This window comes from Delphinus delphis, chromosome 19, assembly GCF_949987515.2.
Source record: "Delphinus delphis chromosome 19, mDelDel1.2, whole genome shotgun sequence".
In the NCBI taxonomy this organism is placed as follows: domain Eukaryota; kingdom Metazoa; phylum Chordata; class Mammalia; order Artiodactyla; family Delphinidae; genus Delphinus; species Delphinus delphis.
Genome location: NC_082701.1, coordinates 27,868,287 through 27,887,797, shown reverse-complemented (window position 1 = coordinate 27,887,797; position 19,511 = coordinate 27,868,287). Strand labels below are relative to the sequence as shown.

The following is a 19,511-nucleotide window of genomic DNA, read 5'->3' as shown; positions in this document are numbered from 1 at the left end:
AAAAAAAAATTAAATGAACTTGTGTTATACAAATAAATGTGGCTTGGAATAAAACTTACAGCATCATACATGGATTTAATAACTGCTAAGTTTCAAAGAACAGAAAAGAAAATGATGTGCTCCAGAAAAGAATTACTTATCTTAAAAAATACCTCTAGAAATAACTGAATAATGAAAATGAGTGGAAATGTTTGAAAAAGAAATGTGTCATGAACTATAAGGGGAAAAAAATTTTAATTAATATGTTATTTTATGTAATGTAATAAAATATATTAATGTCACAGGGAGCTCAGCTCGGTGCTCTGTAGTGACCTAGATGGACAGGATTGGCGGGTGGGAGGGAGGTCCAAGAGGGAGGGGATATATGTATGCATATAGCTGACTCACTTCATTGTACAGCAGAAACTAACACAACATTGTAAAGCAACTATACCCTAATTTAAAAAATGCATATATTAATGTATTGTAAGTACAAAATATTAATGTACTATAATGTATACTATGTAATAATATATAATGTACTACCATACTATAAGCACTTTATTAAAAAAATATATAACATATATGTCATTTAACTGTCAGCTATATGCCTCAAGTTTATATATTGAAACCGGATAAAGAACTGGGCTTTTTTCATTCTTTCCTTGGGAAACAGGGAATCATTTTTATTTGGGATTGTCTGATCTTGGTCATATTACAGTATTCCAACACATTAATGATGGCAAACTGCAAAAAACTCCTCTCAGCTCCTTTAAAATCTTAATATTAAGCCATCCTTGCATTCGCAAGAAAAGTACCACTTTGTAAAGATGTTTTTAAACATTGCTTTGTTCCCCCCTTTCTAATATGAAAAAATATGCACTTCACAATTGATGAAAGGCAGCATTAATCTGTAATCCATGAATCTATTACATTCCCCAGTGTACGTGTTGCACCACTCTCCAAATACTAGCTCACTGAGAACTCACTGAAGGACTCCTTTACCTTTCCCTTTTTCAGTGTGCCTGTTTCCCTCCCAGCAAAGCTCCGTAAAAAAGAAATCTACATAAGCCATTTCTACTACCTTACTTGCATTTTCCCTCAGCCCACGGATTCTGTTGATTTGGGCCGCCCTTAACACTGTGTCCTTTTCTTCCACCCTACTGTCTCACTAGGTGATGTCATAAATTGTCACAACTTTAACTCCCGTTAACACTGAAATTAGCATTTCCAGGCATTGCCTTTCAGTAACTGCCTACTGAAAATATCTATCTAGATGAACCAAAGGCATGTCCTGTTCAACATGCCTATATGAATTATCCCTCCCTCCCCACAAAATAATGTGTTTCTTCTTGATAACAGCTTCCAGCCACCGCTAAGAAGTTGGGGTGTCATAATATTCTCCCTCCTTAAAACCCAAGTTCTGTCAGTTCTACCACTTATGTATTTTTTTTAACATCTACATTTCTATTTACTTACTTACTTACTTATTTATTTATGGCTGTGTTGGGTCTTCATTGCTGCGTGCGGGCATCCTCTAGTTGCAGCGAGCGGGGGCTACTCTTCGTTGCGGTGGCTTCTTTTGTTGTGGAGCACCGGTTATAGGTGCGCGGGCTTCAGTAGTTGTGGCACAGGGGTTAATAATTGTGGCTCACAGGCTCTAGAGCTCAGGCTCAGTAGTTGTGGTGCACGGGCTTAGTTGCTCCACGGCATGTGGGATCTTCCGGGACCAGGGCTCTAACCCGTGTTCCCTGCATTGACAGACGGACTCTTAACCACTGCCCCACCAGGGGAGTCCCATATTTCTTTTTGGCTTGTATGTGCATATGTTTTTTTTTTCTTTCTTTTTTTTTTTAATCCATTGCTGCTTTAGCTCAAGCTTGCAAAAATTTTCATTTGGAACATAACAGCAGCTTCCAAAGAGGAAGCCTAATAGATCCATTAATAAAAATCAAGTCAGGGACTTCCCTTGTGGTCCAGTGGTTAAGACTCTGCACTCCCAATGCAGGGGGCCAGGGTTCTATCCCTGGTCAGGGAACTAGGTCCCACAAGCCACAACTAGACCGGGTGCAGCCAAATAAATAAATATTTTTTTAAAAATTAAAATCAGGGGACTTCCCTAGTGGTCAAGTGGTTGAGAATCTGCCTGCCAATGCAGGGGACACGGGTTCGAGCCCTGGTCTGGGAAGATCCCACATGCCGCGTAGCAACTAAGCCCGTGAGCCACAACTACCGAGCCTGCGTGTCTGGAGCCTGCGCTCCGCAACAAGAGAGGCCGCGATAGTGAGAGGCCCGCGCACTGCGATGAAGAGTGGCCCCCACTTGCCGCAACTGGAGAAAGCCCTTGCACAGAAATGAAGACCCAACACAGCCATAAACAAACAAACAAACAAATAAATAAATAAAATTAAAATCAGGACTTCCCTGGTGGTGCAGTGGTTAAGAATCCTCCTGTCAATGCAGGGGACACGGGTTTGAGCCCTGGTCTGGGAAGATCCCACATGCCGTGGAGCAACTAAGCCCATGTGCCACAACTCCTGAGCCTGAGCTCTAGAGCCCACGAGACACAACTACTGAGCCCGCATGCCACAACTACTGAAACCCTCATGCCTAGAGCCCATGCTCTGCAACAAGAGAAGCCACTGCAATGAGAAGCCCATGCACCACAATGAAGAGTAGCCCCCGCTCACTGCAACTAGAGAAAGCCCGCGTGCAGCAACAAAGACCCAAGGGAGCCATTAATTAATTAATTAATAAAACTAAAGTCAAATCAGATACTGTCAATAGGAATCAACATGTGAAGAGACGCAGAGACAGACCTTATAAATATGATTCCATTCATCAAAATTCACCTTCTCTCAGGGATTCTTCACTAATCACTCACTGCTGACACCCATTCTCTTTCATTGCCAACTTTGCATCAGTTTAATTTAGTAAGGGGCAAGATGTTTTTCCTACACCTCCTAATAAATAGAATTCTCACATCCATTATCATCTGCCCTCTATTCCACCCTGCCACGAGTATGCTTTCTAAAATGCGTATCTAAAATGCAGCTTTTCAATACTTTCCACTACCTGACTATTAAGACTTAACTTCATAACAGACCATTCAAAACCTTTTTGCCTCCTGTCTTCGAATCACATCAAGTTACTTGTGAAATCTGAATGTGCTGTACTTGTCTCTTCCCTCTGACTTTACACATTCTATTCCTTTGCCTGGAAAGCTTCACTCTCCTCGCTTCATCTCTTTACCTGGTAAATTCAACTCCACCTTTAAGACCTGCTCAAATACCACTCTCATCCATGAAACTTCCTTAGGCAGTCCTCATAAGTTTCCTATCTTCTCCCTCTCAGTTCTCAACACTTGTTATAAATATTGTTAGATGAATGCTTCCTTCAATACTCATTCTAAAAACACTTAGGTGTTTATGACACTTAGGTTCTCCCAACCCAATAAAACTGGCTTTTGGCTTCATCATGCCACTGAAATGTTTCTCTCTTCCTCTCTCATCATTAAAGAATTCTAAATCCAATAGACATGGAAATTCCCTGGCAGTACAGTAGTTAGGAGTCCGCGCTTTCACTGCCAAGGGCCCAGGTTTGATCCCTGGTAGGGGAGCTAAGATCCCGCAAGCCGGCGTAGCAAACAAACAAACAAACTCCAATAGACAAAATAGTCTTTATTTTATTTAATCTTTCTTTTATATCTGACATCACTGACCAAATGCATCATGCTAGCCCCAAGTTTGTAAAATTGAATAGATACATGACGCTTATCTTTAAACAACTCACAATCAAATGGTACTGATAGCTAGCTATATATCCTATTTGTAATAATACGGTAAATGCTAAGCAAGGACCATATTCTATTCACCTTTGCTTCCTTTGTACCTAGTGCCTAACATGTTAGTTGAGGGAATGAATGGAGGCAATTTAATACAAGTTCTTTCATGTTGCCTCCTTATCACCCCAAAATATAGCTTTACCATTCCTCCCATCTTAGAAAAAGATAATCTTTTCCAAGGAGCCATTGATTCCAGTTACTTCGATGTGCTCTGGACCTTCATTCCATCAACATCCTTTATTTCTCTTGTTCTGTCAATCTTTCTTGTAAGACTATAAAACTGCTTTCAAGACCCTCACTATCTTTTCAAGCTAACAATGGCACATTCCCTTGTCTTCCTTAACACTCACTACATCTATTTCCTAGGCTCACAAAGTACTGTTTCATCATCACTCCAGTCTGCTAGCTAATGCCCTCATCACTTCAACCGAAACTCTTCATCCTTGAAGGTCACTAATAATAAAAGATCCTAAATGTAAAACCCAATACCCTGTTTTCATCCATCTGCCTCTACTTCTTTGTAGAATTTGACATTGCTGGCTACTACTCCAAAACACTCTCTTTCCTTGCCTTCAATAACATTGCACTTTCCAAATCTCCTTACTTTGTCATTGCTCAGAATGAAGATCAACTTTTAAGCAAGCCAGGAAGGAAAGAAAAGAATTTTCTCATTGATGGTTGTTTCTAGATTTGCAATTGACTAAAACAATATAGGTGGCATAGAGTTACCACATGACCCAGGAATTCCACTCCTAGGTAGATACCTGAGAGATCTGAAAACATGTCCACACAAAAACTTGTACATGAATGTTAACAGCAGCATCATTCAAAATAGCCAAAAAGTGGAAACAACTAAAGTACCCACTGACTGATGAATGGATGGATAAATAAAATGTTATATATCCATCAATGGAAAATTATTCGGTCATAAAAAGGAATAAAGTACTGATACAAGCAACATGAATGAAGCTTGAAAACATTATGCTTAAGTGAAAGAAGTCAGACACAAAAGGCCACATATTGTATGATCTCATTTATACGCAGTATGCAAAACAGGCAAATACACAGAGACAAAAAAAATTAGTGGTTGCCAGGGAACAGGGGTGATAGTGAATGACTGCTAATGGTTATGGGGTTTGTTGGGGGCAGTGATGAAATGTTCTGGAATTAGTGGTGAGAGTTACATAACTTTGAGAATACCCTAAGAAACACTGACCTGAATACTTTAAAAAGGTAAATTTTATGGAATGTGAATTATATCTCAATTTATAAAAAGAAGGATCAGTAAGGGTTCCATAGGCCAGGAAGTCAAGGGCTGCTCATAATGAAGTCAGTGGCTGTATGTTTTGTTATCTAGTTTCATTCATCTATTTCCTGTCTTGTTCTCCTAATAAGCTTCAGAAATCTATATTTTACTTTCTTCTACAGCCAGGGCAAATGCAAAAATCTACTCAAGGTGAACATCCTTAGTTCATATTCAAGACCCCTGACAAAAGTACCAGAACAATGTGTAGATAATAATATCGAATTGAGTTATTTCTCACCATCAAGTATTTTTTCTCCTCTTGGTCCTGGCACATTGAGATGGCATCTTGAGGTGGAATCATATTCCAAAGACCATCACTCCCCAAGATAATATACTTGTGCTTCTGGGGATCAAGAGTGTGGACACTTGTGTCTGGTTCAGGTGACACCACAAACTCACCACTGAAGAAATCATAGCTCCACAAATCACCTGGGGAGCAGGAGGCAGAAAAAGCAAGAAGTATTATTTGCAAGCTAGTAGTATCGTATCAACAGATTAAAGAAGAAAATCTACATGTTCATCTCAACAGATGCAGAAAAGCATTTGATAACATTCAAAATCCATTCATGATTTAAAATAAAAAAGACTTCTTAGCAAACTAGAAATTTGAAAAGGTAACTCCCTTATGAACCTGATAAAAGTATGTCTTCTATCACCACTTCTCTTCTAATTCTATATGAGGGATCCTTCTCAACACAGTAAGATAATAAAAATAAATGATATATGTGAATTGGAAAGGAGAAAATAAAACTATCATTACTTGAAGATAATTTTATTTCTACATGGGAAACCAAAAAGAAGTTAGATAAATTATCAGAACAGGAACACTTAGCAAGGTTGTTAAATACAAACCCAATATATAAAAGTCAGCTGTATCTCTATATAATAGCAAGAAATGGAAAATGTAAAATTTTAAACAATTCCATTTATAACAGTGAACCAAATATCAGGTACTGTGAAATTTAATAAAAGGTGTGCAAATCTTTTATGGACAAGATTATACAATTAGATTCCAAAGACTATCTAAATAAGTGGGGAAATAAACTATAATCAAAGATAGGAAGAGTTAACATTATGAAGATGTTAATTCTTCCAAAAATAACCTATAATGTCAATGTAATTCCATCCAAAATCCCAAAAGGACTTTTGTAGAATCTGACAAGCTGATTCTAAAACGTATAGGAAGGATCTACTCTATATACAGCACAGGGAACTCTACTCAATACTCTGTAGTGACCTACGTGAGAAAAGAATCTAAAAAAGAGTGGATATATGTATAACTGATTCACTTCGCTGTACAGCAGAAACTAACACAACATTGTAAATCAACTATACTCCAATAAAAATTTTAAAAAATATATTTAAAAGTAGAAAAAAATAAAATGTATGGGGAAGAGCGAAGGGCCAAGATTAACTAAGATAACTGTAAAAAAAGATAACATGTGGAGACGTTGCTCTACAAATAAGAGTCCTAGTGGCTAACTGAAAACCTCCTGTTAACCCCCTAGGTCAAGAAAATACCTACATCAAAACTGAAAGGATGGGTGCCAGTCACTTGGAAGAAAATTCCAGAGATAAAAATGAGCATTTTTATGCTTTTAACCTACCTAGCCTTTGGAGATCAATGACTAGCCTTTGGAGATCAATAGTTCACCCTTTCAGTGAGCCAGTAAAAGAAGATTCTTAAATAATTATCTTCCTTCTTGATTAGCTCCACATAAAACAATGCCTAACACTTCTGCTTTTTAGACGCATTAGATGTACACCTCAAAATGTTCAACATAAAAGAAGCTTTAGTTGACTCAGGTCATCTAAAAGATCAATAAAACTGAAATAGAAAAATAATTTATAGAAACCATCTACTCTTTTGTGATACATAAGATAAATAAGTAGGACAATATAATCTCTTCTGCGTCCAAAAACAGGAAGGAGGAGACAAGAAGGAGAAAACATTAATTTCCGCCTCTTTTATTTGTTGTGAAATACTTTGGGGAAAGACCTAATTAAGAGCAAAAGGTTTTCAGACAAGAGGATAAATTGTTTTTGCCGCTGTTAAGCAGGTCTGACTTTTGCTAAACAAGAGGAAGCTCTTTGTCCTCTCCTTTCCTTATTTAAACGTCATCATACCTCTCATCAGAAATACTGGCCAATCCAAATATGCTCAGAGTCCAAGGAAAGAATAATTCAAATCAATTACTCTACTCTGAAGTAGCAAAATTCACTGCTAAACCAGCCTCTTGAAAGGGGCAATTCATCCTTCAGAGTAACAAAAGAGAACACATATGACCACTAAAAGCTAATTATAATCCAGGTCACCTCACAAAGACACATTTATTTCTTTATACCAGTAAAACAAAACTCCCTGGTTGATGAAACTATAAAAATGAACATGGATGGAAACAGTTAAGATAAATTTTAAGATAGCAATTACAGGGTTCATATGTGATGCTAAAAGCTTTCAAAAGCAATTTGCCCCCCAATATTTGAAATTAATATTGCCACTCCAAGTAAAAACATAAATTCATATAAAGCAGAATCCTTAATATGTCTAAACTTAAAATCTAGGTTAAAAAAGAAATTCCAATTTTGAATCTAATGCAAACTATATGACCTCAAAGAAGGGTCACAATTTCTCATATATAAACTAACATTAATATTGTTATAAATTTGAAAATATTTTAAAATAAGTTACTTGTTTATTTCACATGGCACGAAAACCAAAAGATACAAAAATCTCCTTTCCCATTCATGTCCTTTCTGGTTCTCCACTTAGGGAACAACTATTGTCCTTATGTATCCTTCTAGAGATGTCTACGGATATATACCCAATATATATGTATACTCCTTCCACAAAATTGTCCTCTCAAGCTCGCAACTCCGAAATCACTAGCCCCCAATATGTTGCCAATCTCTTTTTTCTTTCTCACTAAACCTCAATACATTTCCAGAAGAAAGGCGCATTTCTCCTAACTTAAATTTCTGAAACTGTTTTTTAAATTAATTATTTGTTTATTTTTAGTTTTTGGCTGGGCCACGTGGCATGGGGGATCTTAATTCCCTGTGAACCTGTGCCCCCCTGCAGTGGAAGCATGGAGTCCTAACCCCTGGACCGTCAGGGAATTCCCAAACTCTATTTTTTGTTTTTCATAATATTTACTGGAACTTCCCTGGTGTTCCAGTGTTAAGAATCGCCTTCCAATCCAGAGGACACGGGTTTGATCCCTGGTCAGGGGACTAACATCCCACATGCTGTGGGGCAACTAAGCCCATGCACCACAACTACTGAGCACGTGAGCCACAACTAGAGAGAAGCCCGTGCGCCACAACAAGGAGGCTGTGTGCCGCAACGAAAGATCCCACATGCTGCAACAAAAATCCCATGACTAAGACCTGACGCAGGCAAAAATTAAAAAAATATATTTAAAAAAATAATAATATTATTATTACCTTATTTATTTAGGCTGCACTGGGTCTTTGTTGCAACATGAGGGATCTTCAGTTGTGGCGTGAGGACTTCTTAGTGGCGGCACGTGGACTCTTAGTTGCGGCATGCAAATGCTTAGTTGCAGCATGCATGCAGCATCTAGTTCCCAGACCAGGGATCAAACCTCAGCCCCCTCTTTGGGAGCGTGGAGTCTTACCCACTGGACCAGGAGGGAAGTCCCCCCAGATTCTGGGTTTTGAATGCGATTGCACTGAACCTATAGATTACTTCAGGGAGAAATGCCATCTTAACAATATTATATCTCCCAACCCAATAACATGTATCTCCTATTTAATCTCCTGAGCATAAGGATATTCTCCTATGTAGCCACAGTCAGAAAATTTCATGTTGATCCAGTATTGTGTAATATAAAATCTATGTTCAAATTTCCCCAGTTATCCCAATAATGCCTTTTTTATTTTGGCCGCACCACGTGGCTTTCAGGATCTTAATTCCCCCAACAGGGACCGAACCCAGGCCCCCTCAGTGAAAGTGCCAAGTCCTAACCCCTGGATCACCAGGGAATTCCCGCAATAATGTTTTTTTAATATCCAGGATCCACTCAGGGATCATTCATTACATTCAGTTGTCATATTTTTTAGTTGTTTTTAACCCAGAACAATTCTCTAGGTTTTGTGATTTGTTTTTGTCATTCATGACACTGACAGACAATTGTCAAAAGAGTCCAGGCCAGTTGTCTGCAGAGTGACCCTCAATTTGGATTTGTCTGACTGCTTCCTCGTGTCAGCAGGCTAGATATAAGGGTTTGTGTTCAGGTTAAACTTTTTTTTTGGCCAGAATACTACAATGCTGAAGTCATAGTCTTCTTAGTATGTCACATTAGGAGGCACAAAATGTCAGTCTGTCCTATTATTGGCAATGCCAAGCCTGATCATTCAGTTAAAGTGCTGCCTACCAGCACTGTAAAGATGCCCTAAGTAATCTATACAGTGATAGTTTGAGATTGTGTGAAATATCCTATTCCTCACCAAAATATGCCACATTTTAGCATTCATTAATGATTCTTGCACGAATCAAGTGCTATTGTCACGGTTGTAAACTGATGATAGAATTAGGACACTAACTACATTTATTAGTTGTCTTCTCTAAAGAAGAACTTGCCATTGTTCTCTCTACCTCTTTGTAATCTTTTTGTACCAGTATGGACTTAGGGATTCTTTTTTTCCTCATTATACTATAACTTATTCCTGTTATTGTTTTGATGCTCAAGTTGCTTTATATTTGCCGGTAAAAGTCCCTAGAATTTGAATTTTTAATGAACTCACCATATGATCTGTATTCATAGCTAGATTTAGGAACAGAAGATAGAGCCAGTTCCCTTATTTTGCCAGTTCAGGTAATCTACATGGCTTTATCTGAGATCAAATGAGTAAGAATCAGAATTGAACTAAGTATTTTATTATTGGCCTAGTGTTTGTACACCATTATAGGATCACAGGAATGTCATTCCTCTATATATTAAAGGGAGGGGCCTTGAACATTGTGGCAGAGGTTGGTTGCCTGCTCAATGGCCATTTCCCTTTTGTTTTCAATAGGGGCACTGGAGTGATACCAGATGAGAAAGAGGCCTTTCTTCTGGTTTCAGTATGTTCTCTGCTTGCTGCTGGGGCATACTGCAGCCAGCAATGTGCAGGACACCTAGTGGTCCTTATCCTAGGGAATTTCAACATTCCTCCCCCACCCCCCTCCAGCTCTGTGAGTGGCTTCCCGTGGAGAGCTTCCCAGCAACTTTTGCCTCACCTAATCCATCCTCAAAACTGCAACCAAAATCATCTCTTTAAAACACAAATTTAAGATTGACGGTGGTGATGGTTGCACAACAATGTAAACGTACTTAATACCACTGAACTGTATACTTAAAATGGTTAAGATGGTAAATTTTGTTATATGTATTTTGCCATAATTAAAACACACACACACACCCCTACCTAGTTATGTTTCCCACCCCAACTCTGCAATAGTTTACTCTTGCATAACTCTTAACCACAGCCTATAAAAATGCAGTATTTTCTGACTTTATCTATGCCTCTTGTTCCCATATCTTTGTTCCACCTACCCTTCATCAGAGTCCCTTATATTCACCATGCCTCCTCCTATCACAGAGCTGTTCACAAATGCAGTTCCTATGCCTAGAACACATTTTCTTCTTCTATTAACTTTTAGTAATTCTTAAGACCTCAGCTCAAACATCACTTCTCTGGCCTCTCCGGTTAGGTAAACTACTCCCATTTTAAGTTCCCACTAACAGATATACAAATAGTTAAGAGTTGTAATGTTTCAGTTCTTTTTGTGATCATTTGATGAATGCCTCTCCCCTCTCTAAACTGTAAGCTTCCATGAGGGCAAAGACCCTGTGCTTGGCACATACTGCACTCAAATATCTGTTCAATGAATAAATGAATTGCAAGACTCACATGCAATTCCATCGGACAGCCACTAGGAGACACCTTTGCTACATTTGCACTCAGGTAATTTTGATCATCATCAGTACAAATTTTGATAAGCAAACTTCTCTCTTTCCCAAAAAAACTGGAAGAAAAATGACTATTAACCATAAGAGTGGTGCTAAATTCTATAATTTAATTTACTATGGGCCAATAAGAATTACCATGCAACAAGTTAAACTTAAAAAGAAAGCTAGAGGGCTTCCCCGGTGGCGCAGTGGTTGAGAGTCCTCCTACCGCTGCAGGGGACGCAGGTTCGTGCCTCAGTCCCGGAAGGTCCCACATGCCGCAGAGCGTCTGGGCCCGTGAGCCATGGCCACTGAGCCTGCGCGTCCGGAGCCTGTGCTCCGCAGTGGGAGAGGCCACAGCAGTGAGAGGCCCGCGTACCACAAAAAAAAAAAAAAAAAGAAAGAAAGCTAGAACTTAAATAGTTAACTTTTTTCCCCCCAAGTGCCAAAATAAAGACAGGAAAAGTAATATGACAAAGCATTTCTTTCAGCTTAAATGTTCAAATCTAAAGGATATTCTCTTTTAAATGCTGTACGCCTTAAACTTATATACAGTGCTGTATGTCAGTTATATCTCAATAAAGTTTAAAAAAATAAAAAAGATATTTGAGAAAATATGTGATAGAAAAATAAAATCAAGAGAAAAAGCAGAAGCAATTTTTTTCCATTACTAAAACAAAACCATCTCTCCCACGTCTTTTTATATGAAAATATTCATTTATTTCCATACATTTGTTTACAAAATTATGTTACAATAATGTAATTGTCATAGGAAATAACTATAGCAATTGTATTTTATCTCCTACATGGAGTTTTCCCTGGTCTAGACGATCTTTCCCATCAACTGTTATTATTTCTTCCCTTTTAAAAATAACAGTAGCAAACCCTCTCTTGACGCTATTCTTTCTACTCCAGCTAAAGCCCCATCTCTTCCTTCCCAACCTAGGAAGAGTGTCTAAAACTTGCTATATCAAAATTTCCCCTTCTCACTCTTTCTTGAACCAACTCCAGTCACGATTGTGGTCTCAATATCCACCAAAAGCTACTTTGTCAAGGTCACCAATGACTTTCACATTGTTAAACCCAAAGGTCACTTCTCAGTCTTTCCTTTACCTGAACTATCAACAGTATTTGAAATTTTTTTTTTAATTGAGGTATAACTGACATATAACGAAATACCTTCTTGAAACAGTTTCTTCTCTTAGCTTTCAGGACACTCTCCTGAACCTTCTTGTATTTTACCTGTGGCTCTTTCTCAGTCTTGTTTTCCCTGTTCTTCCATTCATGCCCCCACCTCTTAACAGTGACAGTATCTCAGGGCTCAGTCACTGGACCCTTCTCTTTTCTTTTTTCCCCCCTTTTTTACCTACACTCAATCCCTTGATTCAGCCACAGACTGATATCTCTAGCCTGGCCCTCACCTAGTCAATTTTCATAACCAGAAGCCCAATGGATATCACCACTTTAATGTCTGATTAGCACCTTGAAGGTAAGTTGTCCAAAATTGAACTGACCTCCCCCTGCTACATATACTCTGGTCTTTGCTACATCAGTTAATGGCAACTCCACCTTTCAAGCTGCTCAGTTAAAAAAAAAAATCATAAAAAGGACACTTTATATTTGTTGTTCCTTCTGCCTAATATCTTGCCCCAAACACCCACAGACCTTGATGCCTCATCTCTTCACTCAAATGTCATCTTTTCAGACCTCCTCTGACCATCCCATTTATTTATTTGTTTGTTTTATTTTTGGTTGTGTTGGGTCTTCATTGCTTCTTGTGGGCTTTCTCTAATTGCAGAGAGAGGGGTCTACTCTTCGTTGCAGTGCACAGGCTTCTCATTGTGGTGGCTTCTCTTGTTGCAGAGCATGGGCTCTAGGCCAACGGGCTTCAGTAGTTGTGGCTCGTGGGCTCTAGAGCGCAGGCTCAGTAGTTGTGGCGCACAGGCTTAGTTGCTCCACGGCATGTGGGATCTTCTCGGACCAGGGCTCAAACCCGTGTCCCCTGCATTGGCAGGTGGATTCTTAACCACTGTGCCACTACGGAAGTCCCCTGACAATCCCATTGAAAATTACACTCCCACCCCCACAACGTTTCCTGCTTTATTTTTCACATTAGCACTTTTTACTATATACCACAATATATATTCTACTTATTTATTTTAGTTTATCATCTGTTTCCCCTCACTAGAAAGTAAGTTCCATGGGTCCAGGAATTTTCACCTGTCCATTGCAGAATCCTCAGAACCTAGAGCAATACCTGGCACACAGCAGGCATTTAATAAATATTTGGTGAATGAATAAACAATCACAAAGAAGTGAGGACTCTGTATGTGGTTTTATCCATTTTTTTTTAAGTTTATTTCTTTTTTGGCTGCATTGGATCTTTGTTGCTGTGCACGGGCTTTCTCTAGTTGTGGCAAGTGGGGGCTACTCTTTGTTCTGGTGCGCAGGCTTCTCTTTGCGGTGGCTTCTTTTGTTGCTGAGCATGGGCTGTAGGCACGTGGGCTTCAGTAGTTGTGGCATGCGGGCTCAGTAGTTGTGGCTCACGGGCTTAGTTGCTCCGCGGCATGTGGGATCTTCCCAGACCAGGGATCGAACCCCTGTCCCCTGCATTCACAGGCGGATTCTTAACCACTGCGCCACCAGGGAAGTCCCTGCCAGCCTACTTTTAAAAACATTTCATCTGGAGATCATTTCAAATGTATAAAGCTATAAAAATAAAACTATGACAAAGAACACCGATCTTTACTCAGATTCATCTATTGTTGACATTTTGCCCCATTCGCTTGTTTTCAATCTACATATATATAAAGATTCTGGGGCTTCCCTGGTGGCGCAGTGGTTGAGAGTCCACCTGCCGATGCAGGGGACACGGGTTCGTGCCCCAGTCTGGGAAGATCCCACATGCCACAGAGCGGCTGGGCCCATGAGCCATGGCCGCTGACCCTGTGCATCCGGAGCCTGTGCTCCACAACGGAAGAGGCCACAACAGTGAGAGGCCCGTGTACCGAAAAAAAAAAAAAAAAGATTCTGTGTGTATATATAAAAAATATGTTAAATAATGGTCCTTTATCCCTAAATACTTCAAAGTGTATTTTCTAAGAATAAGGACACTGCAGTTATCAGCTTCATAAATTTATATTAATATAATATTTACCTAATATACCGTCTACCATCCATATTCTGAATTATCAGATGGCCTAATAATATCCTTTATAGGATCCAGCCTAGGATCAGGAATAGCATATACTTGTAACATTTCTTTTCTTCTTCTTTTTTTCTTTACTTGTAACATTTCTTTAACCTCCTTTATCTAGATTGAGGCTATGCATTTTTGACCAGGGTACTACATAGGGGATATGTGTACCACACATCTGGAGGCATACAATGTCCAACTATTCCTCATTAGTGATGGTAACTGTCATCACCCAGTCAAAGTGTCTGATTTCTCTACTCTCTAATTACTATTTTTTCTCTCTGGCAACTAAAAGTAGTTAAACAATGCTAATATCTTGCTGCCTAAGTATTTTTGAATATTGGTATAATATACAAAATCGAGGACCACGCACATTATTTCTTTCTCTAGGTAGTTAACAAATGTTGAAACTAAGCTAAGAAGAAAAACAGCATCACATCAATCAAGATCTCTCTCTCTAAATACACACCAATCTATTAATCAGTATCTTTTGTATTGATAAATACATTTCACCAACAACTCATCTAATGCTATTATTCAGTCTCCATTTCCCCACCCTTACACCATCCCAATAAAAACCAACAGAGTACATAAAAGAGAAACTTGACCTGGTAGCAGTTCATAAGAGAAATATCTAGAGATCTGAGCTTAATAAGCCAACTAATGTGCTAAGATTACAAAAAGCTAATGACAGGATTCTTGGACTCCATTATTAGAAGTACAATGTTCAGGTAGCAGGAACTAAATATTTCCATTGTACTTCAAACTGGTCAGACCACATCTTGCAGTGTCCTCAATTCCCAAATCACGTTTATTGAAGGAAACGTCTAGAGGAATACGACAAGAATAATGAAGGGTCTGAAATTAGCCTAGAGAAACATGCTAGCCAATTCTGAATAGGTAAATGACTGTCATTATGCAAAAAGAAAAGGAAGTACACTGCCCTGTCTGAAAGCTTCATGGAAGCAGATTTTAACTCACAGAACTGTCTAATAATACAAGAATTTCTACTTTGAAACATTAAGGAAAGGTTACTGAAGATATTCAAGCAGGTTGAATTACTTCTTGTCTGAATTACTCCAGAGCTATATCTGAACTAAGTAGGAATGTCTGAAACAGGAAAACCAGTTGGTTTTTCTGCTCTTTTTGCCACTCCATCACCTGTTCCTTCTCTTCCTCTCCACAATCACTTAAGGGTTTCAAGGCTTACTTGAAATGCTTGGCGCACACACACTTAACATATACAAAATAAATTGGCATCTACTTTCTAAACTGAAGGTTCACCTTACTTTTGAACCTGGAGTAAGACCTTGCCCTCAGTCCGTGTTGAGTTCCCCACAAAAATTCCCTCTATTTCTTTAGTAATATTAATTCCTTGCCTCCCATGCCTTCCTCCTAAGCTCACTAATGTTACAAATGGCAACAGTTAACTGGAAATTTACCATCTACCTGAAGTGTCAATAGCAGCTGACTATCTGTCATCCACCTTGCCCCCTTTTTCTCCTTGCTAACAATTGGAGGATCAATTATATCACATGTATACTATGAATGAATGGCTTGGGAAACGCAGACAAAAATCTGTAAAATATGTAAAGTGCTTAGAATACTGCTACAGGTCCCTAAATGGGACCCTGGCCTCCAATTTTATTACCCTATAATTTTAGCCATTATGATCTTTTAAAAACAAGCTGGATCAGCTAAAATGATCCTTTAAAAACATACTGGATCATGTCTCTGCCCTACTTCAGTACACAACAGTAATAAAAACAACTAACATTTACAGAGCACTTACTATGTGCCAGGCACTATTTTAAGCACTTTACACGTGCTAAGTTACCCAATACTCATGACAGTATGAAGCAGGCCCCACTTTACAGCTGAAAAAACTGTGCCACAATATATTAAGTAATTTGCCCAAGTTTGTACAGTAAATAACAGCACTGGGATTGGAAACTAGGAATTTTGGCTCCAAAGGCTACCTCTTAACCACTATGGCTTACTTCCTCTCCTATTCTTCAATCCCTTCCCAAAAGCATTTAAAATAAAATTCCTTATCATGGTCTAGAAAGCCTTGCAGGATTTAGTTTTTGCCTACCACTGGTAATGTCTTCACCAAACTCCTTACCTTAGCCTGCGCCACCCTCTTAATCAGGCAAGTGTCCTCATCCCCGCCTTCATCTTACATCTCTACCTCCTCTCTCTCACACTGGCTTCATTCTTGGTCCTTAAAGACAGCAAGTCCTTTCCTTTCTGCATTAGGATTCATTGCTAACAAACAACAATTTCCAGCTCAGGTTAACCTAGGCCAAAAAGGCAACTCAGAAGAAAATCAAGTAGCTCACACAGTAGACAAGAAGCTGGAGAACCAGGCAAGGAGACAGGGCAATTCCAAACAACTAGGCAGGAAAACCCAACCACATCAATGAGCACTGCCAAAGGAGGTCAGTATCACTAGGATGAATTCATTCCAACCACGTTTTTGGTTTTTAATGTTTATCCTTTCTAGATTCACAGCTCAAAATCATGGAACAGGGAATCTAACTGATCTAGCTGGGGCCATATGCCTGACCTTTTATGTTTTATAAAAGGACCCTGAATAGGAATGTCTAAACTAAAACTGCACATAGTAGGGGAGATACAGTTTCCCAAAAGGAAGTCAGGGCATTATTCAGTAGGAAAAAAGAATATATGCTACACAACCCGCACCACCATCCCTCCAAAATCAAATGTCCACTAATTGCCTAACAGCCTTTGCAAGTGCTATGGCTTTGCTTTGACTTGGCCCCTTCTCCTCCTTTTAGGTCTTACTCACTCAAAATATCACTTTTTAAAAGAATGTTCCTTGGGCTTCCCTGATGGCACAGTGGTTAAGAATCTGCCTGCCAATGCTGGGACACGGGTTCAAGCCCTGGTCTGGGAAGATCCCGCATGCCGCAGAGCAACTAAGCCTGTGTGCCACAACTACTAAGCCTGCGTTCCAGAGCCCGTGAGACACAACTACTGAGCCTGAGTGCCACAACTACTGAAGCCCGCGCGCCTAGAGCCCGTGCTCCGCAACAAGAGGAGCCACCGCAATAAGAAGCCTGCGCACCGCAACGAAGAGTAGCCCCCGCTCACCGCAACTAGAGAAAGCCCACGCACAGCAATGAAGACCCAACGGAGTCAAAAATAAATAAATTTATTAAAAAATAAATAAATAAAAGAATGTTCCTTAATCATCCTCTCCAAAGTAGCCCTCCTCTGCTACCCACTATCCCTCCCACCAATCAGTGGCATATCATACTGTTTAATTCCTTTATAATGCTTTTTAAAATAATGTTCTCACTTGTTTATTATCTATTCTCCCCATTAGATTATAGGCTCCATGAATATTGGGACTATATGTATATGATCACCAAAGATGAACAAAGATAGTAACATGATAGGTAGCATGATCTTTTAAAAATGCAAATCAGATAATGTTACTCCTTAGCTTAATATCCTTCAATGTTTCCCAGTGCCCTTAGACTAGAATGAAAACATCTGTGGCTCATGTTTGCCTCCTTAACTCCTGCCTTTTGATAATTCCTACAACAGGCCACGCTGTTTCCCAATTCAGGAACCATGCCTAGAATATTCAACAGGCTCTTCACAAGAATAACTCCTTCTCAGCCATCAAATCTCAGATAAAATAACACTTCCTAAAAGGATCATTTCCATCACACTATCTAAAATAGCTTTTACCTTCTAAATTATTCTTTATCATAGGACTTTCATATTTCCTAACCTGTAATTATTTCATTTACAAGCTTACTTTTTAAAAAACTAAAGTATAATTGACTTGCAATGTTATATTACTTTCAGGACAAGTTTCCTTCTTTATTGCCCATCTCCCCAACTACTTAGTCTTGCTCCCTGAGGGCAGAGTCTATCTGTATAATCTCTCCAAAGCCTAAGGCAGTGCCTGGCACCAAGTCAGTTCTCAAGTATCTGTTAGAGGAAGAAGGAGAGAAGGGAAAAAGTGGTGTTTTCTAAAAGAAATTTTCCTTAGAAGAAAATTTAATTAGTACATCCAAGGTAAGGTATTTCTATAGCTATAATCCTCTAGCCTTCCTTTCAAAACCAGGTAGAACAGAAAATAAGCATGTTTATTTTGTCATGTACAATTTACTTTGCTAGCTAATGAAAAAAAACAGCTTTGAAGGCTCTGAAGAGAAATATGAAGGGCTGAAGTAGGGAAGGACATTTAGAAATAGTTTTAAGGCTAACATCAAGCCTAGGCATACATTTACTTCCCTAGAAATAAATGGGAACTAGCAAAACATTGAACATAACTCATGATCAAAGAGCAATTGGCACTGAAACCCATACTTTAATTAGGTTTTCAATCATTTACTATAATTAGGTTTTCAATCATTTACTATAATGTCATATTTATACCTTCATTATGTGCCAAATGAGGGTTTAATTCTCAGTCTTCTCTTTTATTTTACCACCATATATTATAGAAAATCCAAGATGATTTCACCAAATATTAAGTCCTACTTACCAAGTGCTCTTGCTACTGCCAGAAATGGAATCTGGTCAATGACTGTGCTCCTTCTCACAGGTCCACTGTGAGTGAGCCGAGGTCGTTTCCAAACTACACGATTCACCCCAGACTTGTTCATCACGCTAAAAAATAGAGTTCACATAAATACTCTAAATGATTAAAATATAACAACTAAAGTAGTTTAACGTGTTAAATAGCTAATAAAATCAGATTATTGCAAAATAATGACTTATCTGTTTCAGATACAAAGATGCATAAACCAAAGCTCCTGTTCAGAAGGCAAAGACAAAATAGGGTAGATTAAGATGAAAATTTGGAGGTTATTGAGGTAGGCTAGACAGAATGGAATGGAAGCAATGGGAATAGAAATGAGTAGATATCATGTATGTAAAAAAGCAAGATAATTTTTTTTTAAGATCCAATGACAGGCACACACACACACACACACACAAATGGAAATACACAGAAATAGACTACTGCAATAGGACATAATACATTTTTTCCTTTTCAAATCCATTTCAGTGGGATTCAGTGGTCTTAGTAATTTCTGCCACGATATTCATTTTGTGTTTCTTTTGGATTTTTTTAAAACATCTTTATTGGAGTATAATTGCTTTACAATGTTGTATTAGTTTCTGCTGTATAACAAAGTGAATCAGCTATATGTTTACATATACCCCCATATCCTCTCCCTCTTG

The 19,511-nt window shown here is 38.8% G+C and overlaps 1 protein-coding gene across 1 annotated transcript in view; it reads right to left on the bottom strand.

The window, feature by feature from the left end:
• Positions 1–19,511, bottom strand: part of PPM1D (protein phosphatase, Mg2+/Mn2+ dependent 1D) — a 51,940-nt gene that overhangs the window by 6,867 nt on the left and 25,562 nt on the right. Inside the window, exons 3-4 of the mRNA XM_059996718.1 lie at positions 18,811–18,935; positions 5,368–5,558 (exon numbers count right to left, since the gene is read on the bottom strand). Of these exons, the coding sequence (XP_059852701.1) occupies positions 5,368–5,558; positions 18,811–18,935 (316 nt within the window). The remainder of the gene's footprint in view (positions 1–5,367; positions 5,559–18,810; positions 18,936–19,511) is intronic.